Raw genomic sequence first — 24,264 nt, 5'->3', positions numbered from 1 at the left:
CTCCCTCTCTGGACCGCAGCGATGCTTAACCCTGTGCGTACATAGTTCCCTCCATTCCTCTGTCACCGTGGACGTGTACGTTTGGTTCGGTGTTGCTGTTCAAGGAGCATTTGCTCAACACGATATGACGGAAATCAGCGAAAAGGAGAACGAACCACAACACCTTCACCGACCACACGCTACCGTGCCCAGCCAGCCCGAGTCAAAGGTAACAACAGACCTGGGTAATCAATTGTTTAGTTTGTATCAAGGCTTAATAAAAATAAAAATAAAACACGTTTGTCTCGAAAGTCACTGCTCTGTCTTCACATTCACAGGATTTGTTCTGGCAATTATGACGACGGTGGTTTCTGTGTTAAGAGGCTAATTCTGTAGTGGTTGCATAACAACTCTAAGCCGCTGTGATAGCCGCTTTAATTATTGTAATATACCTGACCTCAGAGGTGTGTGTGTGTGTGTGTGTGTGTGTGTGTGTGTGTGTGTGTGTGTGTGTGTGTGTGTGTGTGTGTGTGTGTGTGTGTGTGTGTGTGTGTGTGTGTGTGTGTGTGTGTGTGTGTGTGTGTGTGTGTGTGTGTGTGTGTGTGTGTGTGTGTGTGTGTGTGTGTGTGTGTGTGTGTGTGTGTGTGTGTGTGTGTGTGTGTGTGTGTGTGTGTGTGTGTGTGTGTGTGTGTGATATATTATATATTAAGGACTCCAGTTCAAGAAACTTGAACTACAATGATGTGATGAACACAGGTTAAAACTGTTATTCAGTTAAAGAGAATGAGATGCTTGGAGATAATGTTGTTGTTGTGCTTCAGATCGATATGAAGGAAGCCATCCATAATGTTGTGTACATGCAGTAATGGATACATCCAACCAGATGAGTTATCAGCCTGTACCTTTTGTGGGGGGGGCTAGCATATTGTCTCTAGCGAAACCCATGGCACCATCACAGGTACCAGGATGGCAAACATGCTAGAGGCATTGACCGATTAACCTGCTTTAGGGCTGCTGGTCCCGACTTCACATTCTCTGTGACCTATACGTTGTTTCCTGTGCGGCCCCTGCTGAAATACAATCCGCCACCAGATTAGCTGAAGGAGTATGCAATCCATAACCATCTTGAGTTCATCGTTCACTCAACATCCCGGATCCCGAGCCATATATCTGCCGCTGATGTATGGTCAAAGATGGGAAAGAAAGCCTTCATGTGTTCTGCACTAGCCATATGAATCTGAAATATGTGGCATAATTTGGGTAATTAACTCCATGTTACTCCTCTCAGTTTTCAGCTTACTTTTAGTCTTGTTTTTAGCACAGTTGCCTTTTTATTGTTCTTTCTATTTCTGTTTGTATTTGCAACTTGTTTATGCTGCTGTTGTGGCCCTTTTGCAAAAGAGGTTTCCAATGGGACTGATGACAGATGGTTTAAAACTAGATTTTGACTATCCTCCAAAAGGTGCCCCAAGATTAAGAAGTAAAGCACGACCCACCTGAAGGCATTTATCATGGTATCAGGTGTGCATATTACATCCACATTTTCAATTGAATTAGTACAAACCAGTAAACAGCTTTCCCAAAGCTCTCGGCCCCTATGGCAGTCTTCTTCTTTGTTGGTACTCCGGAAGAGTATAATATCCTCCATAAGCCTAATCGTCAGTATTTCTTTAAAGAAAAGATGGACTTGACTTCGCTGTTTGATCTTTCTTGACAAAAAGGGGGGCTGAATCAATTCTCACTTTCTGACCTGACCGTAATCTCCTGCATCACATTTATTTTTTTAACATTGTCAAATGAGTTTAAGAACAGCCCTAATTGCAGCAGCAATCGCCACAACAAATCACATTAAGGTTTTGTTGGTCGTCATGACAGGGACCTGAAACAAGCCCGGCTGGAGGGGCCTCTTGCTTTTTCTATTTGACTACCGACAAACACAATGGATGGTGGGCGTTGAGGTGCTGCGTGGATTTACGAGCCAATCAGCTGGCAGATGTTTGCTGTGTCTCTTGCTGGGGGCTGGGTCATAATTCACATAAATGGTCGACTGGACAAAACGGAAAGGAAGCAATCCTCCGAGCTGCGTCAGCCGCGCAGCTCTGTGTCTGCCAAGTCCCTGCTGGCAGCCGCGACCGCTCCACATCCCGCCGAAGTAGAATGAGGAGGACAAAAAAGATTAAATGTGTGTTACTGCTGGGTCTCTTTTAGAGTAGTCTGCTCGAGGGTATCTCTAGAGCTTCACTTGTTTCTTTCTGTCACTCTCAATCCTCTCACTTCTGCGTGAATTGCTGTATGCATTTCGTAACTATTTCAATGTGCTTTCCCTCTTTTGCATCCATGTCTGTCTCTTTCTCAGTTCTTCTTACCGCCTCTCTCTGCAGTCTTTCTCATCTTTTCATCAGCTCTCTCTACTTCATCTCTCACTCTCCATTCCCTCTCTGTCTCTGCGGCGTCCCTCGGCTCTCAGAGCGTTTATTACAGTGATAAGTGGGCCTACCAGCTTTCTAGAGTGCTTCTAATATATGCTGTGACAGCGAATGAATAGTTATTCCACCTCCTACCCCTATGGGCCATATCACTTGGATAGCATGCCATTCAATTGTTTTGCATATAGTAATAATAGTAATAATAATACATGTATTTATATAGCACCTTTAAAAACAGGGTTTACAAAGTGCTCTACATAGAAGCAAGGTAAAAACATAACATCAATACAAGTAAACATTTCAGAAAATACATGAGGCAAAGGAGACAATTCCATATAGGCAATGAACACAATAGAGGAATAAAAAATTACAAATACAAAATAAAGCAGAACAGACAAACTAAAATAGGGGAACCAAAGAACTGCATAAAAGGACGACATCTTGGAGTGTACCAGTCCGGTTTTGGGGAGTAGTGTTTAAAATAGTGGTACGGTAAGTACAATAAAGTAGATGACATGTTTGGAAAAGAAAGCAATGGTGAAAGGAATACTTCACCCACAAAATGATCATTTGTATATCAGTTACTCACTCCGTGTTACCTTGAATTATTGCCTCCGCAGTGAACGCGGAATCAAAGAACAGAGAAGAGTCTGTAAATGGGAGGCTGCGTTTAACAACAGCAAAACTTAATCAAGACATCTGTTTACAAACTCTCTCACAACTATGTATGTATTTAAATAGTAAGGGTTTGGCTAGGATGCATGTGTTTGGGAAGTAGTAGTGAGCATACGACTGCATCAGTAAGACTTGGATTGCACTGCACACGTTTGTAAACGGATGTTTTGATATACTCTCGCTGTCTTCTCATCAAGACCTTTCTTCGGTTTTTCATTCTTCGTTGACCATAGAGGCTTGCATTAAAAGGCAAATTGTCATGTTGAATGGATTAAACAAAGAACATATAATGTGCTCATTATTGAGCTTTGGAGGTGATGGGAAGCAGATTTTGTTCTCTTTGGACAGTCATGCTAGCTGTTTCCCCCTGTTGCCAGTCTTTATGCTAAGCTAAGCTAACAGACTGTAGCTTCATATTTACCTTACTAACATAATAGTGATATTGATCTTCTGATCTACCTCTCGTCATGAAAACTAATATTTCCCAAAATGTGAAACTATATGTATTTAAACTTATTAAATTTATTAGTAGAGGAAAGGAGAGCTGTGCAAAGAATCAGCCGCCACATTATTTCTCCTCTCTTCGTCTAATGAATTTCTTTACAGTGCTCGAGAGGATAAAGGTGGTTAAACAATAGGTTAGCCAGCCTGAGGAGGAGGAACGAGAAAAATGTAGAGAAAGAGGAGAAGGGTGAAGTACATGTGTGAGGAGGAAAGCAGGAAGGTGGCCATAAGAAACTGTAAAAGAGAAAAGAATGCCAAATTAAGACTAGAAAAGAAGAAGCGAGAGACTGAAGACATGTCTCCTTTTGTCTGAGCATTAAAGTATGCAATTAAACAAGACTAGGGTGGCCAGTTCAGTCAGTTAAAGCCAACTACAGTAACAAATAGATACTTTCATGTGCAAACATGAAAACAATCAAATTTCAATTTGTTATTTCTTCAGGTCATGAAACGCATCATTAAACACAAACGTGTGGCTATAAATTAGAGAATGATATTGTTTTATTTAATTAGTTTTGGACAAGTTTTGACTGTGGAGACATTTAATTTCCTATGGTTAACTTTGAGGTCCTGCGTCAGAAGGTATCTAAATGTCTTTAATGAGCTTTTCTCATGTGTACCAGAATGCGTCCGTGCCATTCAAAGGATTTTACTTTGACGATGACATTTCTGAACAAAATGTATTCTGCATCCCCATGTTTGTTTCTTCCGTATCGCCGCTAGCAGGAGGAAACATCACTCACTTCTGACAGATCATGATATGTTTGTGTTTCTCCTACCACAATGATTGACTTGTGCCGCTGACCTTTGAAACAAACTATGGTCTGCACAGAAAACGGATGAATAGTTACAGAGAGACAGACTCAATGAAGGAGGGACGGATATTCAGAAAGACAGAAAACACACAAGGAATAGGATACCAATACTGTCGCTTTGAATGAATGAAATAATGATGAAGTCATTGAATTACTGTCTTTGATTGAGTTCTAAAATTCTGCTGATCCAGCAGAATCCCATGTTCAGTGTCGGGGTTAGAGCGGAGTTATTTGGGAATACATATGGCCTTTTATCTAGTCCTTTTGTCTAGAGATGATCTTAGGTTGGTGCTTTTAGGGACAGTGGACTTCCAGATGTACTTTTGTCCCCTGAAACATTACTGTTTAATGTAGTGGAAAAATACTTTTTTTTAATTATAGTTCTGATCTCCAGCTCCAAATGGCCAACTCACCTTGAGAAAAACTATGAAAAGTACACATGTAGCTGCAAGACTTCTTGAATATTTGATACATCAGCAAATAATCACTGAACAAGAGCTTGTGTTGCTTAGCAACTATGAAGTCCCTTTTATAATAAATTCTTCAAGAGCGTACTGCAAGTTACTTGCTTGAAATAGCATCAAATTATTAAAGTTAAAAAAATAGACTAACTTGCTCCCCACTGTGGTTTGCCATTTTAATTATCTATCTCTGAATCTCACCTTTTACATCTGTCCCTCAAGTATCTGAAATAAATGTAGAAGTCAATTGCAAAGGTTGTGCTTTAAATATGAATATAAGGATCTTGTCCTGATATACGTAGATGTTAATTAATATAGAAGAACAGGATTATATCATCCACTTGCATTACTGTATGGTAGCAGTTATAGGGCTGAGTAACTTAAATTAAAAACCGACATCAGTAACCAATCTTTTCCTTTTTTAATCTGTGTTAAATGCAAGTTTAGTCCTAGTGAGTAATCAAAGGGTAACCAAATTGTTATGAATATCCTAATGAGTACTGTTCCTTAACCATTGTGTTAAAATCGAAGAGCCTTTGTGGCAGTCACCTAATGCTAACTGCAAAAGCCCCGTGTGCAGTTAAGCGCTTTAAACGGCTGAATGAGGAAATGCAAGCTTCCTTTGCTGCCCACTCGGGAAGGCAGCTTGTGAGCTGGAAAGGTCTTTGCAAGCAAGAGGCATCACGAGGAAACAGCGCTCCGAACTATGGCTCGGTCTGTCGGAGCCGCACAAAGAGCTGCGAATGTGCCAATGAGAGGAGGCTAGGAGAATAATTGACCTCGATTCACATCTTTTCCTTTTACCTATAGTATAGTAGTGATCACAGAGACACCTCTAATGCTTCAGGTTCATTTTAGGTTCCCTTTCCCATCTGGAAAATGCTTAAAATAAAAAGACTTATTTTAGCTTGTCCTCCCGTCTGTGAGTTTGTGATTGCCTCAATCTATATTCTCTTGAGTAATAAAGTTTTTTATGTGACTTGAGTAATTTGGAAAGTAATGCAGTGGATATCAAATGAGCCATATGTCGGCTCAGATCAACCTCCCAAGCATTTAAAAGGTTTTATACAAAATTAATGTCATTACATCTGAATGTGATTTTTTTTTTAAATACTTTACAGAAATACTAAGGGCTTCACCTCTCATACATGCTTTTTGTATGGTGTGAACCCCCCACCCCCGAAAGTAAATAAATCCCTTATCGACATTGATAGAGGGAAAATCTGTTTTGTCAGTTCTGCACAGTTCTGCAGTTCTTTAACCTAAAAGGGTGCAGCTGGAACAATACCTAATGAGGTCTACTTTAATTTTGGTGCATTAGCTGACATTTAAATGCTGTCATCTTAACTGCTCAGTAAGGTATTAATACACCGAGCCAACATTTTAAAAGATGTTGGAATAACATGCACACAACACTGTGCGTATTATGCTAATATTGTAGGAATAAGAGGAATTATTCTGGAACATACAATGTGTTTGAATGTATCAATGTTTCATAATTAATATACTGTTACAGCTCTCAACAATGCAGTATACTGATGTGTAATGGTTGTGCATATTAAGGCTCAATGGCAGCTTTGGCTCTGCTCATGGATGTCAGTGGTGTCAGACCAATGCTAAAACAAGCATTCTTACTTAAACCAGGCTTTTATACCTAAAGTGCTCATATGTATTTTAATTGAGTTGCATGTATCTGCACAATGGACTGATACCGTGACTACATCAGACCGCCAGAGGACATGCGCCCACTATTTGGCAGCTGAAACTGTTGGCAGATATTAAGTGACAGGATTGTTATTGTTTTATGTTTTTATTTTTATTTCTGTAAAGAAAACTGTAATTACAGTCCAACAATACACCATGGGTAGTCTGATATCATAGCAGGATTGATTATAGATTGGTCATAAGATGGAACGAATGCAGTCAAATGGGCTGTATGTGTTTTTAAGACATAACCTCAAACGAAGTATTTAACATCATGATTTTTTAACATGTAGAACTATTATAAGGGATATTTTTCTCTTTCTTTCCTCAGTCTGCCTCCCTGCATCACCTCGATAGTGTAAACAAATAAAAGCATTGCAGATGGAACTATATCGTAGTGGCAGCAGGATGACTTGTTTGCCTTTCGCAGGCATCTTGTGTGAACACCCACCCCCCACACTGCTTAATCATTAATATAGCCAAGCATTCCACACAACAGCCTATTTATAGAAACCTTCACCAAACATCCCTTTGCTCTGTGCTCATTTTAAATCTGCTGAGGAACAAGGCTGCTCTATCTCCACTGTACCATTTGTCTGTCAGAGGGGTGTTAGAGAAAGGCCCTGGTGCTTTGGGCTTTCAAAGACGAGAGGGGTGTATAGTGGTGGTGTATTTTCAGTCCATCTCTTCTCTGACTCGGCTTTTTTCTTCAGTTTTACTTATTTTTTGCCTAGCATTCTTTGAGTGCCCTCGTACTGTTTTCGGTAACACTTTATGACAACTGCAAGCTATGAAGCATTAGTTAAGTATGAGTAAACACTTAACTCATCATTTATTAAGCATTGTTCCACACTTTCTAAACGATGGATTGATAATTTGTAAATTATGTGTTACATAATGCTTCATAGTGTGCAGTTATTATAAATTGTTGCCGTTTATTTGTGTTTATCTCTGTAACGTTTGGTCACGTAGAGGCAGCAGTGGCCTAGAGAAGTCTCTCTCTGGTCCTATGGCTCGGTAACACTTTCTAATAACTGCACGCTATGGAGCATTGTATAATACTTAATTTAAAAATGGTGAATCCATCGTTTATAAAGTGTGGAACAATGCTTTATAAATTATGAATTAAGTGTTTACTCATACTTAACTAATGCTTCATAGTGTGCAGTTATAAATTGTAACTCTTTTTTCTTTTATTCTTTGCTTCCTCCTCTCTCTCAAACACCAGTCTGCTCTAGTACGCCATGCTACTTTCACTGTGATGAGCTAATTGCCGTCAGTGGTGATGGGTCTCCAGTTCTGTGATCCATAAATAGACTTTTCAAAACCTTACAGAGAGATACAAGAAGGCCATGGAGAAATATAGAGATTTGCATTCATTAGAGCTTTGCTTTTGATTTCTGTTCTGTTTTCAGCCGAGGATGTTATGGATGTAAGAAGAAAACACCAGAAGCGGTAGTAGCATCTATTATAACACAAAGCCCCACATACAGTATAATACGAGTAACCATAAATAATTGGAAATAATCAAGATAGTGGTGCGTTTGATGCCCTGCAGCTCCAAAATTTGATAAACTCGGCAAGCTACAATAATGATTTTGTCATATTAGTACTTGTACTGTGCCCTTAAGTAGAGACCCTTGATAATGCACTGGGTAGCACAGCGCTTCAAACTATGATGGTTAACGTCAATGTTGCACGCCAAGAGGCGTGACAAAGTGTTAGTATTCAACGCCCTGGAAATGAGACCGGGCTAAAATTAGATGTGATAGAAGATAGATGGATTTATTTAGTACTTCTATAAACAAGCTTGCCTAAATGTGTTAAAGATCTGAGGTTAAACCCTGATTTTATGATCAGATCCCTTTTAACAGGTATTGTATGCTCTTTACCACACTGAAGTGCGTAATGGCTTCACCAATCAGAATGAGCCCACCAAACTCCTCTAGAAGCAATTTTAAAGTATACCGTCTTGTTATGATGTAGTACCCCAAACCATAGGACAGTTTGGAGCTGGTTGGAGGACAATGTGAAGAACTGACCTTGGTCCTGAATGTGAAACCACGACTGCTTTGGCCCAAAGTGCATGCAAATGTCGTATGTTGAACCCGTACATTAGAACAGGAGCAATTCATTTCAAAACCAAGGACATTGACAGATCCTACTTATTTGAGACGAGTTTGGAACCTGGCTGCAGGGATTTGCTCCCATTCAGCCACAAAGGTATCAGTGATGTTGACCACTGATGTTGGGCAATAAGGCCTGTGTCATAGATAATGTGTCAGTTGTTGGAAGGGTTTCATGTGATGACTCTATTGTGGCCAGTTGGACCTCAACTTGTGCATCAGGGCATTGTCACAGAAAAAGAAAGTTAGAACCACACATTTATCCAGACTATTATATTCTGTAGTGTAATATTTCCTTTAATTTAAAGTAAGGTGCTGACCAAAACTTTAAAAAAAATATGCGAAGAGCAAAAGTACACACATGAACAAGGATGTCCACTCACTTCTGGCCATTCAGTGTAATTCAGCTTGGCCTAATGTCAAACTGTGCAGGTGCCCAGAGTGGCAATTAAAACACATTGCATCTTTGTACATTTTGATCATAAACCTCTTTTTTCAAGACTATTTTCTTCGACGGTATCTTGGATGAACCTTTTATAGGACATGATGAATGGGATAGTGTAGATACAGAAACCATTGAATAATAGAACCAACTGTATAAAACACACACTTACATTTCATTTGTTCTTTCATTATTTATTACTTTTTTAAGTGCAGGTGTGTGACTGCGATATTGATTGTAATGAAAGTTAAACTGGTGCAAGTCCAATTTTCATGATTAGTCAACGTTCTAAATCTACTACATCTGGCATTAAACAAGCGTTTGTTCTTTTTATCTTCAGATGAGTCCTGTTTTTTTTTTTTTAATCTTAGTAAAAGCTCAGGGTGGTATATAGCTATTGATTATCAGTCATGTGTTGCCTAGTCTGTGCCTCAAGCCATTGTTCCTTTCCCCGGAGCAAAGACTGGCCCTCACCAAAGAGAAGATTAACAAAGTCAGACAAGTAAAAAATCTAATAGAGAGGAACATCCATTACTGAATGGGCCACCAGTCGAGCCAAGAAAAGGCCATTAAGGAAAGCATGGACTCAGCTCCCTGTAGAAAACATTTATGAGAGGCACTCGCTAATGGGTCAACAGAGAGGACTCTTTCATCACTCAAACTAATTGGCATCTGTGAATCTGAAGCTTTAGGAAGAAAAAGAGGAACGTGCTGCTCAATGCTATTGATCAGACTTTCTGCGAAGGAGTGTCATGGGTTTCCCGATGGCTTTAAAGGTGCAATGAGGATACCCTTTGTAGAAGAGGACACATCCCTAAAAGCAAAAACCTGTTAACGCCACAAAAAAAGAAAAATATCCATAATTTAATACAACTTTGTTGAACTTTAAAGTCAGACGCAGGTCTCTGCTTATCAATCCATTCGCTAGCACAGACAGCTAATGAGCTCTGTGTAAAATGAGGAGGTGCTCTTCAGTCTCAGGGACTTATTACATCCTTGCCCTCATCCTCCAGGCAACTCTCTTGATATGAGTCCACAGCAGGTATTACTTCCATATATTGGATCCCATCGCTCCTAAGGCCCCGTAATTGTTTGTCATTATCAGTTCCACTTTATTGTAGCCAAAAGCACTGGATAGGAAACATGGGAGAAATCGAGGCCGGCAGAGTCCAAGATAAACACAGTGTTTGCGTCACTGACTGCTTCAAATGCGAAGGTGCAGGCCGCTCAATAAAACTAATCAAACGTGAATTTTAAGGGCTATTGACGCGTGTGGCTTCACAGGGGATGGCACATTTGTGATCTAAGGAAAGAAGTGAAAAAGCTGAAGATGGATGGCCAGAAGCCAGCCTGGCATGGCAAGGGCAGTCAGAGGGTAGAGCTGACAGACCGTTAGTTAACAGATTTCTCAAATACTGCACATTCCCTCGAGCTCGAAACTTATTTTTCTGGCAATTCAAAAGCCACTTCTATGGTTCCTAGTTAAAACGGTCACCCGTTGCTGTGTATCGTGTCACATGTAAAAGAAAGGATGGTTCTCAAGTTGTATTCAATAATCACTTTAAGACCTTAAAACTCCTGGACAACTATTTTTCTATAACATGAAATCGTTATAACTAGACAATCAAATTCAAAGTTAGGGGATTGTGTTGGTGTGGCTCGTCACATTTTGATTGAATGTTGCTTGGTGCATCAAACTACATTTGCGTCACCTTTCTTGATCTGAGCCAAGCTCACTTCAGAGCACAGGCAAAAACACATACATATATTTTGCATGTGAAAACCTTTAACTTTGGTATGGGTTTATGTTGAATCCATTTCTTCACAGCGAGTAGCTGATTGATAAAATAGGATCTTTGAGACTTTCAGACTGTTTGAGTGCTTACTGAGGTTGGCTCTTATTTCCTTTAGTGGAAACACATTTATCTTTGAACCAGTTGTAATTTTACATATTCTTCAAGTTCATGTTTTCTTGTTGTTTTCTTTGTCTTCCAGTTACAGCGGTTGAAGCGCTCCCTGTCCTTCAAATCAGTCATGCGCAGCAAGAGTACAGACAACTTTTTCCAGCGCAGTAACGGAGAATTGCGCCTTCCATCTGCCCTTATAACCTCACCTCCACCCCCGCCATCTCCTCCCCCCATCTCCGAGTCCCCCCTGGCCTATGAGCGCTCTCCGTCACATTCCCCGTCTACCAGTCCTAACCCCTCATTGTCATCACGCTCACCTTCAATCAGTCCCTCCAAATCAATGAATTTCAAAACCCAGCCAAAGTCTCAGGCCCAGCCGGTCAAGACCCACTGTTTCCAAGAGCATGTCTTCCGTCGGCCTGCCAGCTGCCAGCGATGCAAACACATGATCCAAGGTAGGTCAGTTGTGCCGGTTATTTCGAGAACATTTTGATTACTTTCATCACTGGCACAGAGGACATGATTGTGTTCAGAGAGGTGGAAGTCTGAATCCACCAAAAGGCTTGTAAACTGGTGAGTGGATTTTGCTGAATTCTAGGTTATATATTTTCGGCAAGCATATTACTTTTTTACCGAAGTTTAGTCAAACTACAGTCCCTGGCTTAATTATTGTGCTCATAAAGCTATAAGTTAAAAATAGGCCTGAGGGAACATCAGCTTTAAAGGGAACTGTAGATAAGTGTTTTCACTGAAGTTTTGTCTACTGGGAATCCTGCTCAATTCTTTACCCAAAATAATGAAAAGCAGTTTTGTTTGTGGTTCTCAAATGATTGAAGAGCATTAATGTGGGTATATTTCCTCAGCATAAAATTGTCCCAATGGAAATTATTGAAAACAAGCTGTGTGGTCCAATCATGTTTACATGCCTCCCTGGAGAGTTGTATCTCCTTTTCTTACAATTGGCAAGCTGACATGTTTCAGCCGTTCATGAAAACCAAGTTGGTTGAACAGGTCCAATGTCTTACCAGAAAACTCAGCTACTGTTTGATTAGGATGGCCGGTAACTTCCTCCAAACGGTGATGAAATGGAGATTAAATTTTTTTTTTTTAAAGTTGGTATACAATCAGCTGGGTAAAGACCTCGGCTGTGGCTCAGAATCAACTCAGGATTGATAATTGTTTACAGGGGACACATTTGTGAACTCTAAATGCTTAATTACGTGCAGACCTGATCTTCACAAGTCAAGACCAGGACTTACTGGGCTTTCATTGTTGTAGCTCAAATGCTTTAGATGAGACTTATTATTGAAATTAGGAAAGTATTAAACAAATACATTTAACATACTGTATTTTACTTTGTAACATACAATCCAGTCCACTAGAAACAATTGCATGCAGAACCTGAAGCATGTGAGTGTCAAAACTGATAGTTAGACAGTCTAATTTGGTTGTGGGTCGACATGTGAGGCAAAAATCTGGTGTGCATAGTTTTTTGCAAAAATAAACTCGGAACAATTAAAATTCAGTTACAAAGCATCTCTGGAGTCTTCTTAATTGTTTGAAGCGCCTACAATTGCAATTCTTTTACAACACAAATACTGGAAAACAGTCACACAGCTAGAAAATGTGGTTTGTGAATACCATTGATGATAAACTGGCAGAAAAAGCAGCGTTTCACTCACTAATTATACAAAAGATAAAACCACTCTGGATAGATAATGCTGAGCAGCAACACAAAATCAACGTGATTGCTTCCCACCTCCATTGCGATTACCATCACCGCACCTGATGTTGTGGTTTGCAGCGATCTTAACCTTTTGCTGATAATATCAAATTTGACATCTTCTTCAGTCCAACTAAGATGTGTTGAAGTGAATTGTCTTGTCTACAGGAAACTCCAAGCAGGGGCTGCGTTGTAAAGCCTGTAAGCTGGCAGCCCACCTCTGGTGCTCGTCGGAGCTCTCTCAGCAGCCCTGTACTGGCAAGGTAAGAACACCTCAGACAGACTTTTCCCACGCACTATGCACCTCTAATAGTTACACTTCCCACATAAAATACATAGTAACACTCAAGTGAACCTGGCAGCGATGGGACGCCCAGAGATGTGGTCTTCCAGTGTTAACGGGGGTGTGAATCTCTGAGATGCTATTCCACAATCTTCCAAAAGTTGCTACCTGCTCATTGAGACGGCAGGGAAATATGTATTACATATTGCTATTATATTATTATTATTAATCTTGATAAAATGGTATCGCATTGTAGTCATCATAATGATTAACCTCAAATGCATCACATGTTCATTCATTTTTTGGAACTTGTTCTTTCTTTTTTTTCTCATGATTGTGAAGTCCTTAGTTGCTTTATTTAAAACATATATAATAATAATGTTTTGGTATTGTAGTTTAATTGTATTTTTTTCATTCTCCTGTGGAATGCCACCCTTGAAGGGACAACTCTCCAGCAAACGATTCTTAATCAGGGGTCAGGGCAGCTGTGTATTAATTAATGATATATTAAATTCAATGTACCCTTGTTGCTTTGCTCATTTGGTACAGTTATCTCCCAGGAGCCAGGCTTACTAGGGGCAAAACATTTCCGTACATCGTTAATTACATTTTCCTATTTTTGTGTATTTGTTTGTCAATGTGCTGGAAATGTAAGGGTTCACTATAGGCAAGTAACTAACCCAGAATGCATTGTGTCAGCAGAATTAAACAGCATCTGGATGCTGTACTTGTCTGTTGGCATAGCCTATAGTCCTGGTAATATGCTTAGCCTCAAAGCCCTTGTCTTGTGAGAAGAGGATAAAGCCAACCAGCAGAGACAGAAATGTAGAGGTTATAAATGGAATGTGGGTTGACCAGAGCTTTCAAAGGTAGACTAAGGCACTGTTAAGTGTGTGAAAGGGCAGCAGTTGGATCATCTGCCAACTGTAAATGCCATAAAAGGAACAACAGCCGAGGAGCATGACCCTGATAAAGTTTCAGTGGCCGGGTCCCATCATTGTTTTTCACTCAGCCTTTTTGTCCTTTCTGCTGCATGTGCTGCTCTTCTCACATAACGACATCCAATCTTCCTCTCTCTTGTCTGGGTGCTACATTTCCTTCCTCCCCTCTCAACTCTGTTAGAAAATCAATATCTCCCTGTACCAGCTGGTCTGGCTAATTCAGTGTGAAATTCAGTGTGTTTGGGAACGCACACAATCCCTCGAGGATATGACACGGCCAGCTTTCGCCAAGCCTTCCGCGGTGTCCTTTTCGATCACTGCACACTCATCAAAGCGAGGATTAGGCATTTTACGGACGCTTGATGGAGTGCGAAGCTCCTTCTTATGCACCTACGTTACTTAAGGTCTGGGGTTCACTGACTCTCAGCCGAAGTGCGTCATCCTAAGCTTTTGTATGCATAAAGGTTGCTTGTGAAATTGTACCTGAATTTTTCTTTTATTTATGTGTTAACATTCATCATATACATTTTAATGAAATGGAAATTTAGGAAACGGAATGTTTTGAGCAACAATGGCGTGTAGAAGACATTTTAAAATGAATTGAAACTTGTTTTTCTGAGTAGAAATGCAGTCAGACTCTCAGGATAACTTGAGGACAGACAGAGCAGCGATGTAGTCGCTGCAGGGACATGAGAGTTCATTAAAGAGGATGAGCAGGCCATCTTAGTGTGACTAAACATGAATACATCAGTGCAAATACTAAATAAAGTCATTCATTGAAGGTGACATAGTACACTTTTCAGGTATTTGTAGTTTTCCTATATCAGATAAAGGACTCATCTCAGTACTTGTTTTGTTAGACCTTAGTGCTGCGTTTGACACCATTGATCATGACATCCTATTACAGAGACTGGATCAGTCGAGTGGCATTTCAGGTACCGCACTAACTTGGTTTAATTCCTATTTATCACATCAAACTCAATTTGTATTTGTAAACGATGAAGCCTCGATGACCACCAGCGTTAATCATGGAGTTCCACAAGGTTCTGTGCTTGGACCAATTTTATTTACCATATATATGCTTCCTTTGGGCAATATTATCAGGAAACACTCCATAAACTTTCATTGTTATGCAGATGATACTCAATTATATCTATCGATCAAACCAGAAGAGACCAGCCAGCTCGCTAAACTTCAAGCATGTCTGACCATGGATGACCTGCAACTTCCTGATGTTAAACTCAGAAAAAACTGAAGTTATTTTACTCAGCCCTTAACACCTCAGAGATTAATTTTCTGGTGATGTGGTATACTTACTTGGGTATACAGGATTTGTACTTGTAACAGAGTATTTTGCAAAGTGAGGTTGTTGAGTAAAGAATCTTGAGTCCCCACTGATCATTCATAATGAACAATAAAAACACAAAATTTAGCAGGCACAACTTGCACAAGCTAGAGTGAAGAGTAGATTAGTGTAATTAAAAATTAAAAAGGAATATCGATGGCTGCGGTTCTTCTGGCTCGCTCTCAACCCATTCGCTGAGTGCACCCATATATGACCGATTGCTTTAAAACATCTCCAGAATGAAGCGTTTGGAAATGACTTTGGAATCCTGACAACATTCTGCTAGTCAATGTTAATTAAACTTAAAGATGTCTGAGCCTGCTGAGCACTGCACAAAATAATTGCTTCTGCGGGAAAGCTTTACGCCCACATTCATCCTCACCCGAGTCTTCTTCAGAGTCCAATCTTGCTCTCCGTGGATCTCAACTGACCAAAGAGTGAGATTTCAGCTGGTCTGCTCTCTTAAACTGTCCACTCATGCTCCACAGTCCCCATTACTGCTATGTTGATAAGTCATTGTAGGTCATAGTAATAGTAATTGTAAGTCTTTGACCATTGCATGTGAGAGGGATGTTTCAAGGTTGCTAATGCTGAGGAACACTGACGAGGAGATATCACATCCTAATTTAATAGACAGAGAAGTCTTTAATTTAGTTTCTGTGCTTTTTTTTATGTGAAGCACTTTGTGGCAAACAGATTAAAAGGAGGATGAAAACATTTATTTATTTATTATTATCAATGATCGTTTGACTGACAACAAATGAACTATTTTGTATCATTACTTGATATTATTTGATTGTAATTGTAAATGTAATATTTCTGTGGTTGAGACAATGCAAGGAGTTTAATGACGCCATCTTGTACTGAATTGCATATTTCACTCTTATAATTCAATCAATTAATCAATGATAAAGATGTGCAGATTATTACGTGAGTAACCGTGTGCTTTCTAAATGGGTACAAATGGTAGATCCCATAATAACTTTGTTGGAGATCACACTCTTCAGCTATGGTTCAGCGTAGTGTTTCATGCAGTTATTTCAGTACCGAGGTGAAGTTTGTGTTCTGTGACGAAGGAGATAAAGAAGAGATTCTGGGCAATTTTCTTTTGTCAGTCCTGAACAGCCGTCACACTCCCTCCGAACCTTAAAGCAATGTTTCACTTTTGGATGACTTTTGTACTTTGCAGAAGGTCTACACTCACCAGATCTGCCAAATCGCCGTGGCACGTCCTTTTAATTGATTTCCCTTTTGATACATACATTTCTTTACTATGACTTTCAGACACAAACTGCTCAATTTCTTTAAATGACTGTAGTGATCATTGACAGTCAATGGGTAAATTATATTGATACATCATGACACAGCATATGCATGCATTTTTATTTTTTTTTAATTCAGTTTTGCCTAGATAAAAGGTGACACGTTTACCATGGAGCACAATAATACATGGACCTGTAAATGCTGTTTCAACCTCTGAATGTAGCACAGGACGGCAGAGAAATAACTCAAAGATTAAAGACATTTTTCTGTTGACATGTTATCAGCAGATATCACTTACTGTAAAACAGATGAAAAGAGATACAGAGATTAGATAAAGCCAAGATACTATCTTTATCAACGGTTTCTATTTGGAGAAGACGGAACCGATTCATTACAGTGTCTGTCAAAACAGGACTTTGTAATTGTATCTCATGAGTCGTATGCTGTAAGCTAAACTTACAAAAAACTAAAGAAAGAAACATTATCGGATATCAAAGTTGTTCAGCGCCACATGCACAATTTGACAAAGACAGACAGACCACATGAATGAATAGGCTCGAAGGCAGATAGGAAAAAGGTTTAGACATGCCCCATTAGCCACGCAACCGTGTTGGGGGACATTTTGCAGAAGCTCCCTGTCAAAATTAATGGGGAGTGTATTATTGCCACCACCAGTGGTACGTTTTGCAGTCATAGATCATATGAGCTAATCTATGTGTCGAGATGAAAATGATGTTAACGGTTTTTATTTTTGGATTATTACTGTCAGGTTTATGTTTTCTGTTATTTGTGGCCACGCCGCAGAAAATGAGCAAAACATTTTTAGGCGTCTACTTGCGTGTGCAACTTTCCTGCATCAGTGATTTACCGTCTATGCCAGGTGTGACGTTTATTTAGATGCGGAAACAAATCAAAGGGGTGCTGTGGATTCTTTTGTATTGCTGCTGTTTGAGATACTTATCCATTATTCAGTGTATTATCGACAGTAGAGGGCGGTTTTATTAGAAAGCCAACAGTAGAGAGATGTCAGGTAATGAGGCAAGAGAGTTTAACCCTGACCTCACCATTAAAAACATTTCTACATGCCTAACCTTCATTGTACGTAAATCATATGTTTGTATACATGCACAGATATTATAGCGGAATAACTTAAACATGTTAGCTGTGAAAGTAAGATATGTAAACAAAGAGAGGTATTGTAGCTCTCTTATAATCAAATAAATGTTTGAAAGGGTATGAAAAATATCCATCTGAAAAGCTGTCAGATGAATGAAGTGGAGTAAAAAGTAGCATATTTCCCTTTGAAATATAGTGAAGTACAAGTATAGAAATGCTTAAAATCTAAATTGAAGTACAGTACTTAATTAAATGCACTTCCTTACTTTCCCACCACTGTGTGTTATTGTGTCTTTTTTATATTGGAGATTTTTATTATATTCCTAAAAATAAATTTAACAAGTACTATAATCCACATGTTCCCTTTTTTAAAGCATTTCTGAAATGAAAAATATATCAGCATTTATAGGAGATTTCCCTTAATACGTGCACATTTTCATCTCGCATACTGCATCTCTCAGATAAAACCACACGGGTATGGCCTCACAGCGAAATATTACATCGGTCCTTTTCTGTCAATTTTCTCTGCCTCAAGTAACGTTTCTCCTTCCACTGTCCTCTCTCTCCTGTCCTCTCTCTCCCCTGTCTCCCTTCCGGCTTGTCAGACAGGAGCCTTCAAGAGAAACTTCAGCTCTCCTCTGTTAGCCACTGATACGCTGGGTGTGGTCATAGAGGCTCCTGCTGCCCAAGGTGAGTTATGTCTGATTTCTCACAAGACAAACAACTAAAATCTCAGGATGACTAATCACCATGTCTGTGGCCTTCGATCCCAGGTGGCCTCTGTGTACATAGGGGGGTATGTGTGTGTCAATATAGTGTCCGCTATAAAACTGCACAAGTGTTCTGTGTCTGTGTAGAGGCAGATAATGGCATTGTCGACCCTGTGTATGAGGCACTGCGCTATGGGACGTCGCTGGCTCAGCTGAGTCGCTCCAGCTTCAGCAGTATCTCAGAGTCGCCCTGTCACGAGGTATAAAAACACGCGTACAGCCCTATTTGTTCATATAAATTCATGTTTACATTAATCATACCAAGAATATTGCTGACTCTGCTGGCTGCAACTCTTTCTTTATGACAGGAGGAAAAACTGCAAGACAAACCAGAAAACCAGCCAATAGTAGAAGAGGAGCATATCCCAGGAAGTAAGTCCATCATTTCCCCTTGAATTTTTTATTTTTGCAGCTATTAAGATAAATATTGAAAAGACTTGAAAGGAACCGTTTGGAATTTTAGGAAATGAGCTCGGTTGCCCTTTTCCCCCACAATAGTCTAACCTCTGTCTTTAGTCCCGGGGGAAGGAATCATCTCCGTTTGTACTGCTGCCACGTTACAGTAAATGACCTTGACTTCTGCCTTCACTCTGTTTGCCACAAAGAGAACAAGACCTCTCTGTGTATCCCTCCCTTTATTTTCTTTTGCACCTGCACTTTTTCCCCCTTTCTCTGTTTTTTCCAATCCTTCCTTTCACACATTTTGTCTTCCCTTCCCCTTTTCTTTTCCCTCTCTGTCTATCCAGTGCTCACCCCTCCTGAAAGCGAGAAGGCTGATTCAGAAGACAGGGTCAGCCTGAAGGTGAGTAGTCAGCACTCCTCTTCTTTCAGCCTTTCTTTCCTTGTTGAACATGCACTCTGTCAACCCCCTTCAAACTCTTCATCCTTTTCACTCAGTTTCAGACTTCCACATGAGAAAGCATGCAGATAACAATCTTCTCTCGGTCTCTCTATGTGTCTCTCTCTCTGTCTCTGTGTGTCCTCTGATACTCCCTCTTTTCATTAGACTCCTAAGAAAGTAGAGGTCCACTCCATCCACACATATGTGGCTCTCTACAAGTTTCTGCCTCAGGAGAAGAATGACTTGGAACTACAGTCAGTACAATTTGTTTGCATACTGTACTGATTGTGCGCAGGAGAGAAATCAGGAGAAGAGGAGGAAGTGTGTACCTGGCCAAAATTTTATTCACACACCATCTGCCTCCTCAGCAGGAATATTGTAGGGGGGTTGCAAGGTTTGGATTGGAAAGGGGGGGGGGGGGAGGTTGAGAAGGACAAACCACTGTGTTGAGTGTGTGAGATGAAGAAAAAAAAAAGAGTCTTATGTATGTTAGTAGGTGCAGGAAACTGCTGAGTGTGGCTTGACACCCACCACTAATCTGGAGGATGCGTCTGTGCAAGAGGACCGTGCACGAGGTGTTTTGTCACGTGCACAGAACAGTGCCGTTTTCTCTGAAAAAGAAATTGTCATGGTGACATTTACAGTACTATACTTAACACCTGAACAAGGAGTCCAACCTGACTAGAGTAGCCTAATCTTCTAATCTGTGTGTGAGATTCAAACTGAAAACATAACTTGATGTAAAAACAGTCAACATGCCACTCAGGGTGCTCACTGTGGCACATGATGTGACACTTCTTGTAATGTGACTAACATGTTTCTGTTTAAGGAATATTTTAGCTATATATCTCTCTTTTATGCTGAGGGGTAGAAGATTGACACCACTCTCATGCCTGTTCACTCAGGAAGCTAAGGGCAACAGCCGGTTAGTTTAGTTTAGCATCAAAGACTGAAAGAAGGGGGAGAATAGTTAGCCTGGCTCCAGCAGAAAACTTCCTTAAAATGTAAGTTTTTGTACAGGAGAAAGAAACAAAGACACAGAGCCAGTCCAGCTGTTTCCGCTTGCTTCCAGTCGTTATTGCTGGCTGTAGCTTCCTATTTAGCAAACAAACATCAACTCCGCAAGAAAGCACATTTTCCACAAATGTGGTGATAAATGCTTAAAAAATTCTCTTACAAGTCGAACCCTTTATTTGACTCTTTTTTTTTTTCCTCCAGGCCTGGCGACAGAGTTCAAGTCACAGATGACTCCAACGAGGACTGGTGGAAGGTGAATTCAATATTATCACTACAAATCTCCGCATTACCTTTGAATAGATATGACGGGAACACACACATGGACTTCAGTTAGACGGTGGTACAATCAGTTGACGTTGTGTCATTCAAAGCTGAGTTGTTCGGAGACCGTAAGACTAAAGAGATTTGGGGATGTGCTTGAAGGACGGCAGGTGTGGGTGTTAGCAGAGCTGCTTATCACGGAGAGGAAGAAGAGCGATTGCAGTCGGTGTTTAATGAGGCATCGGAAGAGACTAACCCTCACCTGCCGAAGGACGGACAGGTCTGTCACCAGGGAAAAGTACAGAGACATCCACTTTAGTAAATAAATAAATAATAAGCAGAGTAATCGTATTTATATTTCCTATATTACTGGTTTAAAAAGCCTGGCGACCTATCCGAGGTGTACCCTGCCTTCACCCAATGTCAGCTAGGATCTACTCCAAATATATGTTAAATAGCAGATTTTAAAGTAAACCTCGATGAAGGATCTTTATTATTATAGTATTGAGAGTCATTTTCACCCATTACATTACAGAAGACTGACACCTAAACACCGCTCCTGCCATTATTAGTGTAAACATGCCTCTGCTTAATGTGGAGGAACCAACATCAGGACACAAGCAAAATAGCCAACTTGGCACCCAGAGGCTTTGCACGCCTGTGTGCCTCTGAAGAGAATAGAGGGATTAGGGCTCCGCAAAATGCAGATGCTTTTTGGGCTGGTACTGACGTGGCTAATTAGAGAACAACAAACTATCTTTTTATTTCTGTTTCTCAGCTAATTGTGATGGTTTATTTAAATTCCAATGTGTTACTGTGATAAAAGAAATGTGATGCATATTTTGGCACCTGGCCAAGTAAACAGAAATGAAAACACAAAGAATCTAATTGTGTATGCTCAGCCAAGGACTGTCAAAGGCCGTAGTAGAAGCTGTCTGTGTTGGGTTAGACAGGCAGACAATTAAAATACAGTAGTTCCTGTTTGTCAACAAGGTGGCAAATTGTGGCTTATTACAAGAGTCAGCATCATTAATTTACTACAAGCGTGTGTGTGTGTGTGTGTGTGTGTGTGTGTGTGTGTGTCAGGGGAAAAGCAGAGACAAGGTGGGATTGTTCCCGGCCAACTTCGTGCAGCGGGTGCGCCCTGGTGAGCGTGTGTGGAAGGTCACGGATGGTTTCCACGGCAACCGAGACAAAGGCCAGATGACTGTGAAAGAGGCCCAGGTGAACACACAATTTTCCTCTCTCACACACACATTGTATGCATCTTTTTAAATGGATGCAAATTCATGCAGAAAACTGCTGAGATTACAGAGGACAGCATGTTGTGGCGTCCGATGCAGCTCACTTTTCCCCTCAGTCCACAAACTCTCTCACATTACTGAATGTCACTTACTCCTCCTCCTGCTCCATGGTCCTCTCTCCCCTCCCTCCCTCACCCTCTCTCCCTCTGTAGATCTGTGTGGGGAAGAACGAGGAGGTTGACGGTTTCCTCCGGCTGAGCAGCGGAAAGAAGAGAGGCTTGGTCCCTGTGAAGAATCTGCTAGAAATATGATGGCAGCGCATTTCTCCTTGACCCTCAGTTCAAAAAATAAGTTCACTATGAGGGAGGTATACTCAGGAGTGTTTACCCGACACCTCACTGACCGCCAAACACTCACCCACACCCCTCTAAAAAGTGGCCGTGAATCTGCAGCTTGAGTGGACGACGAGCCACAAATGAGCTTTTTTACTGCAGAAGCTTTTAAGACTTAAAGGCGGTGGTGGCTCCTTCAGAGCTACTTCTCTTGTAGCACAACTTTACTTTGTGTGGTTTGAATCACACTCACAAAAGAAATGTAGCATCACGTTGAAGAGGATAGTGTGCAGGACGTCTGGCTACCTCACTAGCCATTTCTATTGGTCATCCCTCTACGAAAGACGGGAGAGGACTACCTTACTTTGATGCCAAGACGTGTCCAGAAGCCTTGTGAGCAAACTGTCTTCATTTCACAGTTTGTGTAGAAAGAAAACAAGACGTTGTGAAAGATTGTAGCTTTTTATTGTAGCTTGTTTCATCAACTTTAAGAGATGTGGTATAGTAGATTCAACGGAGGGTATCTGACGACCCATTTTTGTGTGTGCAAACTGCAGCTCACGTCGTGCACATGTCAGCCTTTGTCATCTGGGTTTATGATTAGCATGTGTGTCACTCCTGCTCCAAATAGAAAATGATTCAGGTATTACATTGTGTGTATGTAAGGATTTAAAAAACAGTCTTCTACGCTACATCTTGATCCAATGAAAATCATAACACACATACACACACTGGATTTTCTATATTTCAAACTGCTCTCCAGAGATTAGATTACTGTACAGTTTTGCTCTTCACAGCTCCGATGTGACAAATGCTTTGCGTGCACCTCTGGGAGCTTTTATTCCCTTCAATGACACTTTCCCTACACACACAGATTGTTGTCGCTCACTCTGTCCCATGTAACTGTAAAATCAACCACTAGTATCTGCTTCCTGCCATTACATTGTAAGCATTTTTTAAAATCTGTATTTCAAGTCCTGTGATATTCGCAGCCATATTTATTTATTTTGTGCTCCAACTTGAGGATGGTGGGATTTCTCAACTTTCTGATCCTTTTCTTGCACGGAAGAGCACTGCAATGAAATACTTTCATTCAGGATGATGGATTAAACAAAATCAATCACAGTGTTATTTGTCAGAAAAGTGTCGAAAGCTTATCACACGTGGAGTCTCTCCATCATGTTCACATCTCCAGCTGTCTAAAATGTGCTGAATTCTTTCTGAATGGCTGATGTTTCTCCCAGCGCATGCGATTACTTTTAAGTAACTCTGAGGGACTGTTATTGTTTCTGTTATTTATGGTCTTAAAGTCAAAATCACCGTACACCATTTGATTTATTGCTCTGTAATTATAAACAATAAGGCAGTGACACACTGCCTTTGTTGCGGCAATAACTGTAAATAAAGATATGACTGTATTTGTAAATAGCCTTTATGAAGATACTGTATACATATATATATATATATATATATATATATATATATATATATATATATATATATATATATATATATATATATATATATATATATGCTCTGAATAGCTCTCTGACCAAGAGGTTTGCAACTATCCATGAGCCAACTAAGGGCATTAATCTCTGTTATAAATGACGAGATCAGTATTTATTGTCCCACTTACTAATGTATGCATCTCTTTGCTCAATTAACATTCAGCCCTGCCAGCACAAATCTTTTCCAATACTATGCACAACAGTTCTAGTCACTCACTTTATTTTGTACTTCTTGCGTAGCCACAAACATGTCTGTATATACCTGTGCTTTTTGCATAAATTTGAATTTGGACTCCTGCTTTTACAAAGTGTCCATCTTGGATCATTCAGCACCGAACTAATCCTAAACATTACCTTCACTGGCTAGAACCAAGATGGGCTCAGGATCAGTATTACCCAGGTGGATTCTCACCTTAATGCACACTACCAGGCTAGTTCTTTGCATGGCTAGCTGCCCTTTGATGCTCACATCTCTCAATAAAGTCAGACAAACTGTCAAATTGTGTGCTCTTTTATTTGAGAAGTAATTCATACTTTGTTCCTCCGTTCCGTTCTTTGTGTTGCTCTGTCAAACTGAC

The 24,264-nt window shown here is 40.3% G+C and overlaps 1 protein-coding gene across 1 annotated transcript; it reads left to right on the top strand.

Annotated features, from left to right (window-relative positions):
• The first annotated feature begins 124 nt into the window (after nt 1-124).
• On the top strand, nt 125-22,154 carry LOC117749006 (SH3 and cysteine-rich domain-containing protein 2-like). Its single transcript, XM_034559187.1, has 11 exons — nt 125-208; nt 11,128-11,494; nt 12,931-13,025; nt 18,316-18,400; nt 18,568-18,680; nt 18,789-18,852; nt 19,227-19,282; nt 19,487-19,575; nt 20,540-20,591; nt 21,686-21,823; nt 22,056-22,154. Exons 1-11 carry the CDS (start codon nt 125-127, stop codon nt 22,152-22,154), a joined length of 1,242 nt encoding a protein of 413 aa, XP_034415078.1.
• The last annotated feature ends 2,110 nt before the right edge of the window (nt 22,155-24,264 follow it).

This window comes from Cyclopterus lumpus, chromosome 19, assembly GCF_009769545.1.
Source record: "Cyclopterus lumpus isolate fCycLum1 chromosome 19, fCycLum1.pri, whole genome shotgun sequence".
Taxonomy (NCBI): domain Eukaryota; kingdom Metazoa; phylum Chordata; class Actinopteri; order Perciformes; family Cyclopteridae; genus Cyclopterus; species Cyclopterus lumpus.
The sequence above is the reverse complement of the archived record's forward strand: the minus strand, read 5'-3'. Positions and strand labels throughout refer to the sequence as shown.

Bases quoted from the DNA above. Each gene is read 5' to 3' on its own strand.
- LOC117749006 (XM_034559187.1), top strand. From the start codon at position 125: ATGACGGAAATCAGCGAAAAGGAGAACGAACCACAACACCTTCACCGA. The intron at 13,026-18,315 runs GTAAGAACACCT...CCGGCTTGTCAG, and splicing joins AGCAGCCCTGTACTGGCAAG to ACAGGAGCCTTCAAGAGAAA. The intron at 21,824-22,055 runs GTGAACACACAA...CTCCCTCTGTAG, and splicing joins TGACTGTGAAAGAGGCCCAG to ATCTGTGTGGGGAAGAACGA.